This window comes from Carlito syrichta, unplaced genomic scaffold (genome assembly GCF_000164805.1).
Source record: "Carlito syrichta isolate Samal-C Ts95f unplaced genomic scaffold, Tarsius_syrichta-2.0.1 Scaffold296483, whole genome shotgun sequence".
Taxonomy (NCBI): Eukaryota; Metazoa; Chordata; class Mammalia; order Primates; family Tarsiidae; genus Carlito; species Carlito syrichta.
The window spans coordinates 30,715-49,654 of NW_007240579.1; the positions used below are offsets into that span (position 1 = coordinate 30,715).

Below are 18,940 nucleotides of genomic sequence, written 5' to 3' on the forward strand. Positions count from 1 at the left end.
GAAGGATATTTTTAAAGCGTATTCATCCAGGGCATCCTCAGCTACATAAATCTGTCAAGGATATCATCAAATGTAGAATACGAGGACTAATGATTACAACTAATTGATTCTAAGTCCCTGTAGGTAGAATTAAAATATATTCTGTATTTTTTTGGACTTGACTGAGAAACAAAAAAATGCTTGTATCAAATTGTTCTAGTCCTCTTTGACACTTAAAGTGATAAGTATCAGTTATCTGAAAATTATATTTATATATGCCAAGTTACTTCTGAGCTTCTGGGTTACTATCCTGTGGATCTTTTCATAGACTCTATGGGAATCAGAACTTTAATAAGGTTTTACTAGGTTTGTTCAGCTCTTTTGTTAAAGTTTCTGTTTGCCTTTTCTTTTTGTGTAACACTAATGAGCTATTTGAGATATTTTAGATACTTTTACTTCCTGACGTCCTTATTTATTGGATTAATTACAGTTCATTAATTTAGTCATTCACACATTCAACAACAACTACCTATCATCTCACTGGGCAGGCCCATTTACCAGACACCACCAGCATCACCTTTCACACTTTCTTTTCTTAAAAAATTAATTGATTTATTTTTGATTAACAAACAATAATTATGGACATTTATGAGGTACCATGTGATGTTTTGATCCATGTATACACTGTAGAAAGATTCAATCAAGCTAATTAACATATTCACCATCTTACCATCTTACATTTTTGTGATGAGAACAGAAATCTACTCTTTTAGCAATTCTGAAATACACAATAAGTTATTAACTATGGTCACCATGTAGTACAATAGATTTACTAAAGTTTATAATGTAAAGTAGAGGTAGTTCAGTTTGGATTTCTTAATCATTGAAATTAACTGGAGAACCGGGAGTGCCAATCACTTGATTAAATTGACACAGACACCTTAACATGAAAAAGGTTCAAGGTAGAAAACAATTCTGGTGAGAAATCTAAATTGTGCATGAAAGATATCATCTATTATCATCTATTGGATTAATGTTTATCCTACCCATTTATACAAATTTTGGAGAATATCTGTCATGTTCTAGGCTCTATGCTAGGTAACCATGTCACAAAAATGAACAAACATAGTCCCAAACATAGTCCCAAACAAACAAAGGCTTCAGTCTTATCGATTGATTTGTCATTTAACATAGTTTTATATCATTATAAAAATATCATGAACTTCTAAAGTTATATTTAATTGTTCAAGAACTACAGAAATATATTCATCTCGCTAAAAAATTAAAACATTACACATAAGGCTCTCTCTCTCCTTAGCTCCCACCAATCCTGACCCCTTTCCTGCTAAATCTATGTGTATCCTTGCAGATATTTTCCTATGTTGTTATATACATGCTTTACAGACTTCATGTCGCATCTTACTTTGCTTTTCCCCCTTAAAATGTGGCTTGCAGTGGCTCAAGCCTGTAATCCCAGCACTTTGGGAGGCCAAGGTAAGAGGATTGCCTGAACCCATGGGTTTGAGAACAGCCTGGGCAACTTGGCGAGACCTCATCTCTACAATAAATCAAAAAATTAGCAGGGTTTTGTAGTGCGCGCCTGGATTTCCGGCCACTTGGAAGGCTGAGGCAGAAGGATTGCCGGAGTCCAGCAGGTCGAGGCTGGGGTAGCTGTGAGTGTGCCACAGAACTCCAACCTGGGCTATGGAGTGAGACTCCAACTCAAAAATATATATATGTGACTTGATGTTTCTAAGTTAGTATGTATATCTCTGCCTATACATGTATGGCATTCTATAAAACGAATGAGCCAATTGCTTATTTGGCCATTTCTTTGTTGATAGATACTTAATCTGTTCCAGTTTTACTAACTCTTTTATATTATCGTTGCAAGTTGGAGTTTGGAAATATTTAATTTATTCTGTCATCCATTCATTCAACAAGTTGCCTGCTTAAAATTTCATGAAATCCATTGTTGCACAGAATGATTTCTCTAGATGAAAAGTGCCTGGAAATTACATACCTTTGTGGTATACTTGCAGTAGAATGGCAAGAGTTGAAACTGGTCCCTCTGGAGAGGGTGGGAGTTTCAGAAAACTGATGCAGAGATCTAGAGTTGGGAAAATACCAACAATGAGATGCATTGATTTAGATAGCCCCCTGGAAAGTCCTTAAGAATCTTTTCCTTCCAGAACAAACATTTGCATTTCCTCTTAGTCTAATAATCCCATAATGACCACGCCTTTGAAGAAGAGTAAGCTCACAACAGAGGAGTTGCTCCTCTTTTTGAGAGTGTTGTGTTACAGAAGGTGTGAGAATTTAAGTGTTAGGTGCCTGCTAGTGTTCATTATAAAGGTGGCAGAATGTCTCACTTTTGACAGATGGCAAATCATTGGGGAACCTTTCAGGAACACAGCTTTGCTTTGCTAGGCACCAACTTTTGGGAAGAAGCTAAAATTATGTGATAAAAGAAGTACAGCGAGCAGTCACTGAAGCGTCGCCACGTTAATTCTCATAATAGTGAAGGACTTCATATCGTATGGTTAATGATCTGTAAGTGCTCTCTCCTGGGCTCCTGCAGCTATCCACATGCAACAGTAAACTTCTTTCCTACTGGAACAATGAGCATCACTCTCTCCAATAGGCCTCATTACAATCACTAGAAAGCGCTTCTGAAGAGAATAGAACCCCGTTATAATATAGTTCAATTTTATACAGCTTAGCTATACTATGGATCATATTTACTAGCCCCCACCAATAGCCAGTGGTCATAAAACTAGTCTATTAAAGAATACAATGCAAATATCAACGTTCCAAGGAGACTTACTTGGATGACTGAGATTGCCTTAGTCCTATCCACAATTAGTAAGAATAGCTGGGCTCTGCCTCTTCTTTAATTGTTTCTCTTCATTAAGGCTGAAAATGTGTGTGTCTCTGTATCCAAAAAACTCTGGTGTTAATAGACAGTTGAGCTTTCTGGGAGCCTTAAGGAGAGGAAGAAGATACTTTTTCGCCTATTGTCTCCCCTCAGTTTGTATCTGGTCTGCCAGAATTTATTTTTCATTCTAGGTTTGAGGGTCACACTGTATTCTGTAATGTTAACAGAGTCACCCAGAAGCAGCCCTGGCCTTGGATCCAGGAGCATCTACATGTCGTCACTGTTCTCATGAAGCCACGGAGCACAAGTGTTCACTAGACCTGGCTCTCTTTCTCTTCTTCGACAAAATGAGAGCTGCCCGAGAGATTTTTGTCATCCCTTATAACTCTACAATTCTACAAGTAGCAAAAACAACCAATCCTGTAAGTGGGAGAGACTACGATGAACAGAATTTTAGGTGTGAATTGATAGGAGTAGAAGGAAGACAGCACTACTTATTTGGTTTTCAACTAGTTGGAATTATTCTGAATACACAAGGATGACAAAAACACGGAAATCAGAGGTCCTAATTTCAAAGAACTCATTCTGTTCCAGTGGCTCTTAAACTAGAGCATGCCTCAAAAAATCACCTGAAGGACTTGCAAAAATATAGATTTCCAGACCTCCTTCCAGATTTTCTGTTCAGTAGGTCTGGAGGCTTGGGAGTTTGCATTTCTATTATGTTCTCAGGTGATACTGATGCTGTAGTTCTGAGCATCACTCTTTGAGACCTAGTCTCCCCTTGTATTTAGAGATTCTCACTGCTTTCTACATAACATTGGAAAAAGTACATAGTATTGCCCAGTAAATAGGATGATAATTAATAACACTGGCAAAATGAAAATATGAATGCAACTACTTTATGAAAAGGTTTTTATGAACATTTATATTATAATAGAATATAATTTATGCAAATGTTCTTATTAAATTTCCTCAAGTCAGCATTTGTTGATTTAATTTACTCACACTTTTATGACATGTAAGAAACCTCTATTACTCTCAAAGAAGTTGAAGACATTCTAAGCACTGTGGTTAACCTACTGACCTTCCACAAGGATCCAAGATCTGTGGCATATTAAAAAATTTCTCTACTTCTATTTAATTTACCAAAGATATGGCTGTAAAACTGGCATGAAGTAACACTGATTCTGCTACCTACCTCATGTAGTCTTTCACAGTCATTTGAACCATTCCTTGTTCACTCAAAGAAACTGCAACAACAAAAAAAGTAGAGGTGAACTTAATTTCCTCTTATCTCACGGAAGACTTTCTTATCTCTACATGAACATAGAACTGAATTTCCATATCCGGGGTTGCATAGGCATGAAAAGCAAGGCATCTCTGAAGTGAACAAGATAGCATATAATTAATGGCTAAATTGTGTGACAAGCACTTGAAGAAAATGTACTTGCTCAATGAAGAGGGAAATCAGTGGTAAATGGAGCAGTCAGCAAAAGGTTTCATAGAATAATTGGTACTTTTCATTGATTTTTAAGAATGGGAAGAATTTGGTGGAAAAGAGACATTGCACTTAAGGAAGAGAAAAGAAGAATCTATAGCAAGAGCAAAACATAGTGTAAGGGGTAGTCTCACTAGCTCATAGGACGTTTTGGGACACTAACGGCACATGAGGTGGAGGAGCCAGGTGTGAATAGGCAAAAAAAAAAAAAAGAAGAAGAAGAAGAAGAAGAACCCAGCATTTATTGAGCATTTTCCATTCATTTGTATCATCTAATTCTTCTTATAGCCTTATAATTAGAAACTATCCTCATTTTTCAGATTCACAGAAGTTTAGTAATAAGCCCATGATCATACAGTCAAAAGCAACAGGTCTAGGAATGTATTACTACCTTTATTCTTGATTATGGCAAAAAATAGTTACTATATATTTAGCACTGACTTTGTGCGAGGCAATGTGCTAAACATGGTAAGTGCACAATCTCTTAATTCTCACAACAAATTCATAAAATAGGTATTATTAATCTCCACTCAAGGAGGCTGTGACTGAGAGAGATTTCTCATGACCAGCTTATTTTATTTAATTTTTTAATTTTTAATTTTGAAGATATGGAGTACAATTCAGGGTTAGGTATACAAATGTTCATTATGCACGTACTCTTATTGATGAGGTGAGTCCCCCAGTCCCCGACAGTTTCCCACTACCACCAGTTCCACCCCCCTCACCTGGCAGTTTTCAACTACTGCGAATCCCTTTCTTATAGTATTATGATAATTGTTCAAGGTCCACTTATAATTGAGAGCACGTGGTACTCAGTTCTTTGTTTCTGTGATAGATCACTCTGTATTATAGATGCTAAGTCTATCCAAGTAGCTGTGAAGTTTGTAATTTTGTCCTTATTTATGGCTGCGTGATATTCCATCATGTATATGTACCACATTTTTAAAAAGTCCAGTCCTTTTTCTATGGGCAGCACAGTTAGGTTCATGTTTTTGCTATTGTAAATAATGCTGTAATAAACATGTGTGTGCGGGTATAGTTTTCATAGAGTGATTTGCATTCCTCTGGGTATATTCCTCTGTGGAAAACAGTCTGTGATTCCTAAAAGATCTAAAAATTGACCTTCCATATGATCCCCACAATCCCCCTACTGGGACTATACCTGGAGGAACTCAAATCACTCTATAAAAAAGCTACTGGCCAGTTTATTTTAATTTGTTGTTGTTTCTATAACACCACACTGCCAACAGAATGTCGTATAGCTTATTTGAAAACCAGAAAGTGGAGTTTATATGCATGTGTTGGGACACAGAGACTATGAAAGTTTTTGAGCAAACAAGTAAATGTGAGAAAGATGGTGCTGAAGGTTCAGTGCCTAATAGTGGTGCTAAAGACAAAATAGAAGAAATAAATATCAGTTGTCAGAAAGACCTTCCAGGGGCCATTGCAATATTCAGGACTGCCATATTCAGAGTAAATAAGACCCTGCATCATAATACAATATATGGCTGATATCTGCAGAAGGAAGTGTATAGAATGTGAGTAAATTCCTTAGAAGGTTCACCAGTATTCTAATTTCCTCTCACTCATGGCTTTCCTGGGTGCAAATGGATGACATATAAAACTGGTCAGTGCTAGCAACATGCACTTCTATGAGAATATGAAGGGGCTTTTTTTTTTTAATATAAGAAAGATAATACAGGTTGAAAGAAACTTTGGGAAAATAAACCTGAATATTTAAACGTATGAAAGAATGCTGAGATAATAAAGGGCTAGGATTCTTGGATTAAGAGTCTATGAATAGACTTCAGGGTGTCTGTGAACTTGTCTCTGAGTGCCATATTTTGGGGGTGGAGCTATAAATACCCATAGTTTTCAGCAGATTTTTGAAAGGCTAAGTGACCCTGTTAAATGAAAAAAGAGCACTGGTCTAGAAAGACAAAGACTGGTGAGAGAGAATAGGGAATACTTAACTAGGCCCGGAAAACATGACAGCAATTTGAAGAGGTAGTGGGAGAACAGATATAGTAAATGCCTTTACCCTACAAAACAAATGGAATTCTAGCACTACAAGAGTCAGATAGGGTGAAAAATAGAAATCCATTTTAAAGGTTTAAATACAGAGTGAGAAGATAACGGGGATGCCAAAAAAATTTAAATACATTTTAAGAAATGTTCACCAAAATCAGAAGCACCTGGATGCTGATGGTAACCACTCTGAGCACCTCTTGTAATTGCAGAAGTCAAACATGACTTGTATTCGCCATTTGTTATTGGTATACATTGAATATTATAATTTTAATACAGTTTTTTCCCTTTTTAAAATGCATATACTTTTTTTGGCGCCCTCTCTATATGGTCTCTGTGCTATCATCCCCAGTGCCACTCCCATGGCAGACATCATGAAGCAATTGCATCATTTCCTCATCACTTCTTCAGGAAAGCCCCTGCCAACTGATTGAAATTATCACATAAGATTAAGTTATTTTCCATCCTTTGTTTAGAACAAAATTCACAAGTGGGTTTTGGGGGAAAAAAAGAAAACAGATCAAATTTGGAGTACATAGCTTAACTTTAGAAGTTGATAACATGAAGATATTACATAATTGCTTCATAAAACATTCTAGGGAGCCACTACCAAAGTTGGAATATCAAAGTGAATGACATTTTTATGAAACAAATATGAGGTTTCTTAAATTTCCTATGTAACATTTGGTGACAAATATTTATGTACGTTACAATAGACAATTTGATTCAAACTTACACACCAAATCAGAAATAAACTTAGAATCAGAACTCCAGTCTTCCCCTCGCCCCATTATATCTGGTGCTTTAAAATTTTGGGTTTTGCCAGATAAATGCCACAACCATATAAAATCTTTTGGAAAATTTCACTAATTTAAATAGATTAAAATGGAGTTGTTCTGAATGGAGTGTTCTTCCATTTAGCTCTTCTTTCACCCTGTGAGGCACCTCCAGGACACAGAGGTTGAAAACTATCATCTGTTCAATACACATGTCTTCAGCTAGGTGGGCATTGCTAATCCACTGCCACTCGCTTGCTCACTGAACTCCGTCTCGGAGCGTCTCAAACTCATACAACCACTGCCTGCTGATTGAAGTTGTCACATAAGAGAAAGCCTATTTGCCACCTTATTAATCCTGTCATAGATGCAAACACAATATAATTTTTAGGCAATCATGTTGTGGTGACTTGAAGTCTTGGTGAATTAAACAGTAAGTTGCCCAACTGGAATGTCAAATAAACATTTATAATTTTAAGCAAATGTTTTCCATTTCTCCCTGCTCCCTGTCCTACCAACACACTTCTATCTATTACTTTGCATGTGACTCACAAAGCAAGTCTCCATTTTTTTCCTGGCTTAGCTCAGTTGGATGATTCTGGAGAACTTCCTAGCACCTATTCTCTTCTAAAATCTTCCACGGTTCTAGGACATTTAGCAGCACATTCTGCCAATACTGACGCTCTTACCACTGCCTCGGCCTTTTCCACTTGCCTGCTACTGCTCTGGGTTTCCTAGAATGTGTGAATAAATGTGTATATCCAGGCCAGGGATCTGGCCTTGTAGCCGCAATGAATTGATCAAACTGTCAGAGAGGAAATGATCCATTTTCAGATATTGATGAAGAGAGTTAGCTCAGCCTTGCTGAGTTTTCAAAAACCCTAGCCCGGCAGAAAATCAAGTCATCCAGAAAAAAACGAGTCTTCCCAAATCTGGAGCCCTTCACAAGATTTTAGTGACCACACAAATCTACTGTCCACTCTTCATGGACCATACCCCTCTGCCCTGTCACTGCTGTTGAGGACCAAACAACCTGGTTGCCAAGAAACCAAAAGCAACCTCCGGGAGAAAAAGAAGTCCCCAAAAGGAACACATTTCCTTGGGAATGTGCAAAGAAGTCACATATATGACACATATAAAAGCCCTACCCAGTTTTTTAGAACCAGCAGGGGAAAGGGTCTTTTCATCTTTTACGGCAAAACTAGCATCCTGTGAGGCCCAGCTGTTGTCGACGAGGGAACATCAGGCAGAATATTTGACCTCCCTCGCCTCAACCCCATCCTCACTGATGTGCAATATCTCTTTTACAATCTTTACTAGACTCCTTACACTTTTTCTTCTTGATTTTGTTTAAAATGATACAAATGTCTATCCACAGCCAATACATTCAGACATATAGCAGTCTTGGCTGCTAAACTTAGATTTTTTTCAGAACACCAAGCCAAGGAAAACTCATATGATTTAAAAAAAAATTCACAAGATAAGTCTCATTTTTAAAACTGTGATACAATTATTAAAAATTAATTAGGCTCACTGCTTGATTTGTATTTTGCATTCTGAGCTCCCTAGGTCCTGGGAGACCAAGTGGTATTTTCACAGTGTTACTGTGTGTTTACTTCCTGATCATTGTGGAAGCAGTGATTGGCCTTTCCAACATTTGGACCCACGCAGTTGAGAATCTTGTACAGGGTGGTGTGATACTAATATTGCTGGCCTGTTAGAGGCTCATTTCATTTTGGTTTTCCTCATTTTGCTAATTTGTGAGGTAAACTTCCTGGGACCTGAGGATGGGATTGTCTAGTCAGGGCCTGCTTCCCTTTACCTGTTTTCAGTAATGAACTTGACTGAAGAGGTGCAAGCTGGTGGCCCACGATGTGCCAGTTCTCACCAGGATTGGGATTCCTAGACTTTCCTTACAATTTGGAAGAGTGAGCAGCGCCAACCCAGGTGTCTTCAGGGCAACAATCTGTTGAAGGCAACATGCTCTCCAATTTTCTGCAGTCTCTATCCAGCCTGCTTCACTCATTAGCAATTACCTGGCTCCTAGAAGCATTTGAGTCTGCTGTCTCTGATCAGAGCAAGAATCTTACACGTAAGGAATGTCATAATAGACAAACTGTTCCTGTTATCCAGATTTCCCTAGGTTTCTGCAGGCACCAGGTTTGAAGCTGCCCCAGGTAGTAGTAAGTAGGGTCCTTGTAGAGACACCTGTATTCCCCACCCTAAGTTCTGCCCATGAGATCCTCCTCAATTCCACACTGTTTTAAGTTTATTTTTTTCTCCATTTCCCCCCTCCAGGGTACCCTTGTTAGGTTTTTAAAACCAGATTTTACTCTCTGAAAACATCAGGGGGAAAAAATTAAGCCCCACTATTTCCAAGTTTCCTAAGGGTTGGTTTGGGGAAAAATCAAAGTGAGAAAAGAAAGTTTGCCTGTTCTGTTCAATACACCCCATTCCATAGGTTAAAATGCTAGTTCTGATTCCCTTTTAGATACTTGAATCTCTAGCCACCCTCCCTACTGTTAGGTGGACTTCTGCCATCTGAAGCAGCAGATACCGCACTTAACCCTGCAAAATGTATTACTGGAGAAGATGTAGTTAGATATGCAGAAGGCACTAATTAGCACCTTTATTGGCTTAGAAAGCATTTTTTATTTTGGTTTTCCTAAGCATTTCTGACTGATTCATGGAAGACATTTGGTTCTTTGGAATATCGTCCAATAGACTAATCAAATTACATTTTTGCAGGGCTCTAAAATAATAGCATTCTGCAGCTTTCTGTAGATTTAACTCCTGCATCACCAGGACACTTAGTAGAAGTAGTCAGTGGCATTTGTTTGTCTCAGTTGGCAAATTATTAACCCATATTCTTATTTAAAAAGAAAAAAGACTCTTACATTCTGCCTGACACTCATGCTCAGAATCTGAAAACCATTTGGAATGCTTTGCTCTTTTTCATTCACATATGTTTATTTTCCAGATGCTACAGACTCTCTGACCCATTCCACTGCTGACCCCCAGTATAAAACCTGAGTTCATCATAACTTCTTCCCAATGTGTGTACCCTCTTTCCATTGCCAGGGTAATGCTGAATCTGTCATTTCTCTTCTCACTGTAGTGAGTTCAGAACTTACTACAATAGAACTGGAAAATGTGTAACATGCTTGCTTCAATTCCCCTGACACTGCACGCACAGCAGCTCTCACTAATTAAGATCACAAATCATTCATGACCTTCTTTCCAGGTGAACAAAGATATGGTGTCAAAATCCTGCTCAGTCCAGACCAAGATACAACTACCTTACCTGCCTGTTTGAACCAGAACTGAGATGACACTTCTGTGCTATCCCAGTCCTAAGACATCAAATATGATTCCCTTTTTCTGGATTTTAAGGCATTTATAATATGATCTCACCTTGTTTAACAGAAAAATTTCCACGATTGCTCCCCAGCATGAAATCATTTCTCTCGTCTGACCACCTGCACACATTTACTTTTCTTCTCATTTCTGTATCTTAATTCAAATTCCTATTGCTTCCACCAAATTAATTTTTCTTGCTTTGCCTCTTTGTTTTTTCAAAACCATATCTTCTTTTTATTGACTAGCTCAAGTCTCACTTCTTTTGAGAGGATTTCCCAACCTGACAACTTCTCCTTCATTATGTTTTACTAAGATCTTTTTGTTGAGTAGTTTCAGGGAAATCAGATAACTAAAGATGTTCCTGCCCTAGTGGGTGTTATAATTTTGCCAGTGAAACAGATTATACCTCTAATAATTTGAGGTAGCACTGGCCAAGTGCCATATGGGTAGAACCCAGAATGGATATTACTGGTGTTCAGAAGAGAGGTTAAATCTCAGTGCACAAGTCAGGAAGGGTCTTATAGAGAATATGGGACTTGGATCAGGTCTCAGAAAAGGGTAAGAGGCGAACAGAACAGGAAAGACTTGAATACAGAAGGAATTGAATGAAGAGAGTTAAACAACTAGGAATGTAATGAAAAGGGACAGGATGAGAGGGTCTTGTAGAAAAGTTGGTGTAGGTAGGTTACATTCTAATTGTAATAATCCTGGACAATCAGAGTGGCATTCTTGAAAGCAAGAGTCATATAATTTATACCTTTATACCCTTCACCTTGGACAGATCTTTGCTCTGAATGCCTTTGTTTCACATGCATTAAGGGAACAGCTATTACATTTAACTGAATCTTTTCTTATAGACCAGAAAATTTAGATTTTTATTTTATAAGTTCTTATGTAATTCCTTCTAGAAAAGATTCCTTCTGGAAAGAAATAAGTTTCCCCTTCTGGGACCTGTCTGGGGATTGGATAAGACATAACTAGCTATAAAAAAGACAAATGAATTAACCACCCATCAAGCAGTAACTGGCACCAAGCATATCTTTGACAGAAACTGTCTTTTTGCTGTAGGAGTTACTTCTTGTTTTTTCACTCACAGTTATGCTTGAATGTGTTGTTAAACAAGTGCCAATTATATAAACCTACGTGTTAAAATGTGCATTCCTTGTATGTGTTTTATCCTTGTATTATAATGACAATGCACTCTCAATTGTATTATAGTCCTCACATTATAATGACAATGCACATCTCAGTCAGATAGTACTGATGTTTAATTTGTTCTCTGGTGGTGGGAGTGAGTTCGCCAGAAACTACATACTCTCTCCAGGCTTTTTTACATACAGCTCTAATGTGGAATCTAAGATTAAGAATGAATCTGCAGTCTTGGAAGAGAGACCTTCATATTCATGACCTCTGAATGTCCTATTGCGTTCGTGTTTAAAGGAAGGTCTGTGGATCCTTATAGAGCACATACTGAGAATCAAGCCTGATTGCTTGTACCTTTGATGACCACGAAGAGGAGTTTATTTCCACCTAGTGGTGGAGATCCATGGAAAGCGAAAAAAGAAAGAAGCTGAAGGATGCCCATGAGACTTTTCCTTGTAAATTATCCTTATACCCTGAGCAGAAAATGGCCTGGAGATACTTGGAAAGAAGACTGTCAGATCACTCAGCTAAGATGCCCTACTATTTGTCAGAAGACAGGGCAGATGTGAGAGATTATCCTTTGTGACGTGTTTTAGTGAGACTCAGAATGCAAGCAGCAAGCCAACATTTTATAGTCATTGAAATTAATACCAAAGGGCCAAGGGAAGGTATCTGCCATAACTAAAGGGAGAAACCAAATAATTTATATCAGCAATTGAGCTTGGGTAAGAGATATTTTATTGGAAGTGATTTCAAAGCCCCAAAAGGAGAGGTCCCAGAGGGGAAATCCAGACTCTACCTACAGATCCAGAATGCCAGGGGAGGGCACCACATACCTCAGTACATCTCAGTCACTGGCCATTCCCATCAGCCTACACACCCTGCTGCAACAGCTCTCATTTCCTGAAGAGAAAATCTTCATTTGTCTTCAGTTCTCTGTCAGGTGACATTTCCATTGACTGCTCCTTTCACCTCACAGCTCCTCAAAGTAGTTTCCTGTTTCTACTTCCTCTATCCTCATTTCCGTTTGAAAGCTGTACAATCAGCCCTTCTCCCCCACCATTCCACTGAAATAGGTCTTCTTACGGTCACTTCCATTGTCAGAGCTGGACGGCCAGCTGTCATTTCTCTGAATATATAACCCATTAACAACAGCTGATAGGGTTGATTACCCCCCCCTTGATACACTGACTTTACTTGCCTTTCAGACACTTCTTTCTTGGTTCTCTTTTTTACCTCATGACCTACTTCTTCTACTCTTTTGCTGGTTCTTCTTAATTTCCTGGCTTCTTCTTAGTCTGTACTCACTTGCTTAGTATTCTGGTTTTAAACACCATTTGCATGCCAACTAGTCCCAAATGTATACATCTATTCCGGGATCTTACCCCTGAACTAGAGATTTGTATTTCCAACTACCCACTCAATATTACCTTCTTGGATATTTATTTAGCATTTGCATCACAACATGCCTAAAATTGATGTTTCCATCTCTTACTCCAGGCCTGATCCTTCCATTGTTTTTCCCATTCCAATAAATGGCCAACCATCCTCTCAAATGCTTGGGCAAAATTTATTGCAGTCATTTTTGACTTCTCTCTTTCTTTTAGATCCTTCATCCAATCCACCAGTATATCCTGTCCTGTTTATATTTCAAACATATCCAGAATCCAGCATTTCTTTTTACAACAACTGCTACTTCTCTGGCATAAGCCCCCATCCTCTCTCCTCTGAATTATTTTATTAGCCTCCTAACTGGGTTCTCTGCTTCTATCCTCTTCAACCTCCTCCTCCCATAGGAGGAATAGCAGTGGAATCAACCTGTTCTGTTAAAAAGAACCAAGATAATACCACTTCTTTGTATAAAACACTTTTTAAAAGATTCATTTTCACACTGAGCCAAAATTAAAAAGTCAAAATACTTACAGAGATATATATGACCCTAAATTATTCTGCTTCTGCGTAATTCTTTATATCCTTAGTCCTCTACTTTCATCTTTTTCACTTAACTGCAAACATTCAGGCCTCCTTGCTATTCCTCGAATACAGAGAGCATGTTCCTACCCCATGGCCTTTGCACATGCTGTCTCATCTGCCTGAAACAGCTTATCCCCAGTTAACAAATGTCCCTCTCCTTCACATCTTTCAGGTAGCTGCTGAAAGTTAACCTTACTTGAGGTGCCTTCCTTGATCATCTATTGTACTGACATATTTCTTTGTTTGGTACTGACATATTTTACATTTATTTGTTTATTGTTTCTCTCATCATTGCATCTATTTTCTTCAGTATCTCCAGTCCTGAAGGAATGCTTAGTTTGTAGGAAGCATTTACTATATATTTGCTGAATACTGAAGAAAGGAATAAAATGGGATCTAAATTTTGTGTGCCTATGGGCAAAAAAAAAATAGAGTTGATATCATGGTTGTTCTCCAGCCTAAGTCTGAGGTTCAAGGACTCAAGGAGAGACAAGGGTTGCAGGAAGAAACTGAAAGATTATTTCCATCATAGGCTTTATGTGACACAGAATACTAGTAATGCTGCCTAGATTCCCAGGTGATAGAATCATGCAGTATAATGGAAATGAATCTTTCTACAAATTCTGAGTAAAAGAAAAAAATAAAAGGAGCACAATAAACACTCAAAGACAAATAACGGTGGTGCCCAGAGGAGCAGAAGAATATTATGCTCAAGAAGTGTTGAGAAGATTTGTCTATATGATACCAAAAGAATTCTACTAGAGTAGTAGCAGTGTCAGTGAAGGGGACCAATTCATGGAAATGTATGAGACATCCAATGACTCTCAGTAATATTTATGCATATATTTTGTACGTAGACCCTGTGTCACCAAGAAGGGGGCAATAACCCATCAAAATTGGGGTACTGATTTTATTAGGCCCTAATTGCTGCCCACAGACTGGTAAGATCCAAGGAAAATTCTGGGTATAGGATTTATTTATAGCTTAATTTTTAGGATAGCTTTGAAACGGTTTCTTATTTTTAGAACTGTTTTTAATTAGTAATTTTTCTTCGAATTAAAATCTACTCTATGTACCTCTAGGTCTAACTGGAGTACATTTTAGAGAGGTGTATACACATCAAAACCTTATATTTAGGAAATGCTTTTTTCTGTCACCCAAGATTGGCTCACTGAAGTGAGAAAAAGTAGGCTGGGCATGATGGCTCATGCCTATAATCTCAGCACTTTGGGAGACTGAGGCAACATAGCGAGACCTCTTATCTACAAAAATTAAAAAAATAGCTGAGCATGGTGATGCATGCCTGTAATCCCAGCTACTTGGGAGACTGAAGAAGGAGGATTGCTTGAGCCCAGGAGGTTGAGGCTGTGGTGAATCGTGATCGTGCCACTATACTCCAGCCTGGGTAACAGAATGAGACCCTGTCAATAAATAGGTAAATAAATTAATAGAGAGAGAAGGTAGTTTCTGGTAGAAAGAGCATGAACTTTGAAACAAGCAGACTAGAATTCACATCATGTCTCCATCTCTTATTGACTCTGTGGTTTTAGGCAAATTTTATAGCCTTTCTGAAAAGTATTTGTTTCTTCGATGTTTAATGAGGTTAATAATCCTGCTGTTTTGTTTGAGGTGTACTTGGCAACAGTTTCTAAATATGTAATGAGCACTTGATAAATGATAATTGCTAATTACTGTAATTATATTATCATTTTTAAGTCTGAAATGTATGGCGATGAGAAATATACAAAAGTCAGAAACAGCCTCAGAAAGACACAACAACCAGAGAACTTTCCAATTAAGCATCAATTTCTCAGTCATGTCATTTTAAAAATAATCTAATTTTTTTAATTTAAAAATTTTAAATGTGCAATGAACACTTGATAAATGATAACAATTATGAGCCTCAGAATGAATTCCACTTATGGTTAGTTGACTAGTGACCCCCAGATTTCATTTCTACCTGGAACCTCAGAACGTGTCCTTATTTGGAAAGAGTCTTTGTGGATGCAGTTAGTTAAGATGAGATCATACTGAATTAGGATGGGTCCTAAGTCCAATGACTGGTGTCCCTATAAGAAGAGGAGAAGACACACAGAGCAGAGGCCATGTGGAGACAGAGTCATAGAATGAAGTGATGCGGCTACAAGCCAAGGAACACCAAGAATTGCCAGGAGAAAATAGAAGTTAAAAAGAGATAAGGAAGGATACTTTCCTAGAACCTTCAGAGGAAGATAAGTCTTGCTGACACCTTGATTTGGGGCTTCCAGACTCCATAACTGTGAGAGAATAAATTTCTCTTGTCGGAAGTCACCAAGTCTGTGGTAATTTGTTATGGCCGCCCTAGGAAACTAATGCACCTCTCTATATCCTATCCAGGATTTTATGAGTGTTGACAGGATTTCCTCTCTAGTAGTGAGTACTATTTTTTCCTGCTCTTCCATTCCTTTTCATTTCCACAAAGCTTTTCTCCCTGCCACTCTCACCGTGACCTTCCAGGTCGCCAGTTTCTAGTTCTGCTTAGTGCCCACAGTTCCCAGTGTGACTCTCAGCTTCCCCAAGCTCAGTGTGCATTTCTCTCATCCCAGCTGAGGCAGGCACACAGAGGGACTGATAGAAAGCCGGGCCTCCAGTTCCTCCACCAGCTGTGACCAAAAGTTACGCATTTGACCACACCATGCCCCAGATTCTTCACCTGCAAAGCAAAAATGAGAACCAGCCATGCTACCACACAGTTACAAAGTTTAAAATATGATCGATGAGGAAGGGCTTTGTAAAAGTGAAGGCTCAATTAAACTTGTAAGAAGCTATTTTATTATTATTAAAAACCTTGCTGAAGATAAAGGACCTGGCAAATTGAAACTGTACATTTCTGATCTCAGAACCACGCTGCTGCTATCCTTTTTTTCCTCCAGGTCTTTACCTCATGTCTGTGTCTTTGCAGTTCACTGATTTGGTTCAGAGGAGGAAGGGCCAGGATTTGTCTTTAATTTCTGGGAAATGAAGCTTTTAATATAGTTACTGATGACCCCAGAACCAGTGCCAGGCCTCTCACCATGACTCAGACAAAAGGAAACATCAGAGAATATGAAATGCTGGCTATATTTATTAAGTTCTTGCTTTTCTCAAATCTGAACTATTATTAACGGAGAGGTACTTAAATTTGAGTTACTGGCAAAAATCTTTAGAGATTTTGATATCATAGAATTTCATGTTAAAATGAAAAGAAACTTTGTAACGAAGGACATTTTAATAACATCACTAATATTTTTAAAGTAAAAAATTTAAAATTTAAACTGGTTAATAGTCAATCTGAATTTAAGATGGTAATAGAGGAAGGGAAATAAAACTAGCAAAGTAAATGATTATAAAGCTAATACTTTTCCCCTCTAATCATTAGACTCCTAATTTATGTCATTTTTTACACACATTTTATGACATTTCATCAATTTTCAAACACTTTTTTCACATTTTAACATTTATAAAATCAGGATGTGTCATGTAAGTCAATGTTGCCTTTTACTTATAATTGCCAGGTTTATTTTGTTTTGTTCTGAGTGGTACTTAAAATACAGGTGCATTTTATAATTGAGAGGCCTTAGATTCTATGAAATATGGTATTTCATTTAATGAAGACGAAAACCGTGGGACCTATAATTAAATTTATTTTTCTTTTTATAACGTTCTTATCAAATCTCAGTGAAACAAGTGTGATACATTTTTTGCCTTGGAAATACTTGTACTGTTTGCTTTAGAATTCAGTCATTTGTTCTCAAGAAGAGAATAAATTAGAAAGAATGAATCACTAGAAAGAGAGAATGTAAGTGTAATTCTGAGACCAAGAAATAGAAAGAAACTAAATTTAGAAATAAAAGTATAATACAGTATGAGGAAAAATTAAACAATTTCATCAGCATAGTTACATGCTTGCAAATGTCTTTACAGAGCCCAGTGAGTTTTCTGCTACATTCTAAGCTGACAATATGACAAGAGCTCTGGTTTCAGCCTCTAACCTGCTTCTGGGTAAACACCTATCATTTCTGAGTTTTAGTCTTATATATTCAAAAAAGACACTGAGTTGCATGGTTTTTGAGGTCTGTTCATTTTTAGGAGCCCCTGACAATTCTCATTTTAAGAAGATTTATTGGCATAGACATTTTAGCACATCTCCTACTCAGCTCCACAAAGGGTAACTGCCTCTGGTTCTCTTGTCTTACCGGTGTGGTCAGTGACTTGCTGAAAGTTTTCATTGACAGAGACACTATAAAGAAACCAAAATATCATGAGTCAAACAACATGTGTACATAAATTATGCCAGATTGCTTTTAAATTAAACCGATGACGGCAAATGCAGTGTTAGTTTTTAACAGAATTTTTGGAAGCCAATGAACAGTCAGGAACTAAAGTAGAATTCTATTTTGTAATTTTAAATGGATACATAGCTTTTGTTAAAGTAGGATAATCATTCTAGTACCCCATTAAAATAAAAATCCCTGAATGTTCTCCTTGTCCAGGCAGAGTGACTCACATTGTTTTCATAGATCTTTGCTAGACAAATGTATAAGGCACCAAGAGATACTTACAAGAATCCAGAGTCCAGCCACTGCTGAATACTTTCTTGTTTGGAATCCTCTACAAATAAAGAAACAGCTCTGTTAGTCAAAGCACAACTAGCTAAAATGACTTTACCCTACCATTCAGCTACCACTCATCAGCTCTATTTCCTACATATTTAGTCACATGTTTCTATAAGCATATTCTTTTTTTTCCCTGAAGGCAAAAACCTCCTGTTTTCCCTGATCAGCCTTTCCTGAGAATGAAGTGTAAACTTGCCAAAAGACTGTAACTTTAAAAAAAGAAAAAAAAAAATGTGAAACAGAAAAAAAATAAGTCAGTGAAGAGCAAGAGATGTTAGAATAATTTTTAAATTACCTGGTGTGAATACAAAGGATAAAATAGCACCTGAGACTTTTCTTTCTCTTGTTGGATATAAATCACCACAGAGCCTCTCCTTATTGAATCACGACATTTACCTAAGGCAGCCAGCCAGTGATGTTTATTTGCAAGGAGTTTTCTGCCAGGTTAGAAACCAAATTTGCATTCATTCCAGGGACAAATTGCACTAGAGTTCCTGGATTGCCAAAGGCACCCTGTGTTAAAAAGACACCAGTCTTTTAAGGTGGATCTTTATCATTGGCTCAACGAATAGTCCAACAGGCAAAAATGAGGGGAGGGAAAGGCAGTATTTCCTGTTACGTGTTTGTTTCCATTCTGGTTGGCTTGCGTGTACTTTGGGCTGATTTTCTT

The 18,940-nt window shown here is 37.7% G+C and overlaps 1 protein-coding gene across 1 annotated transcript in view; it reads right to left on the reverse strand.

The window, feature by feature from the left end:
• LOC103256788 (coiled-coil domain-containing protein 129-like) overlaps nt 1-10,642 on the reverse strand; it is a gene marked incomplete at its 3' end in the record, with an annotated part of 32,615 nt that extends 21,973 nt beyond the window's left edge. Inside the window, exons 1-3 of the mRNA XM_008054550.2 lie at nt 10,574-10,642; nt 4,056-4,107; nt 2,003-2,089 (exon numbers count right to left, since the gene is read on the reverse strand). Of these exons, the coding sequence (XP_008052741.2) occupies nt 2,003-2,089; nt 4,056-4,107; nt 10,574-10,613 (179 nt within the window). The remainder of the gene's footprint in view (nt 1-2,002; nt 2,090-4,055; nt 4,108-10,573) is intronic.
• Nucleotides 10,643-18,940: the final 8,298 nt, after the last annotated feature.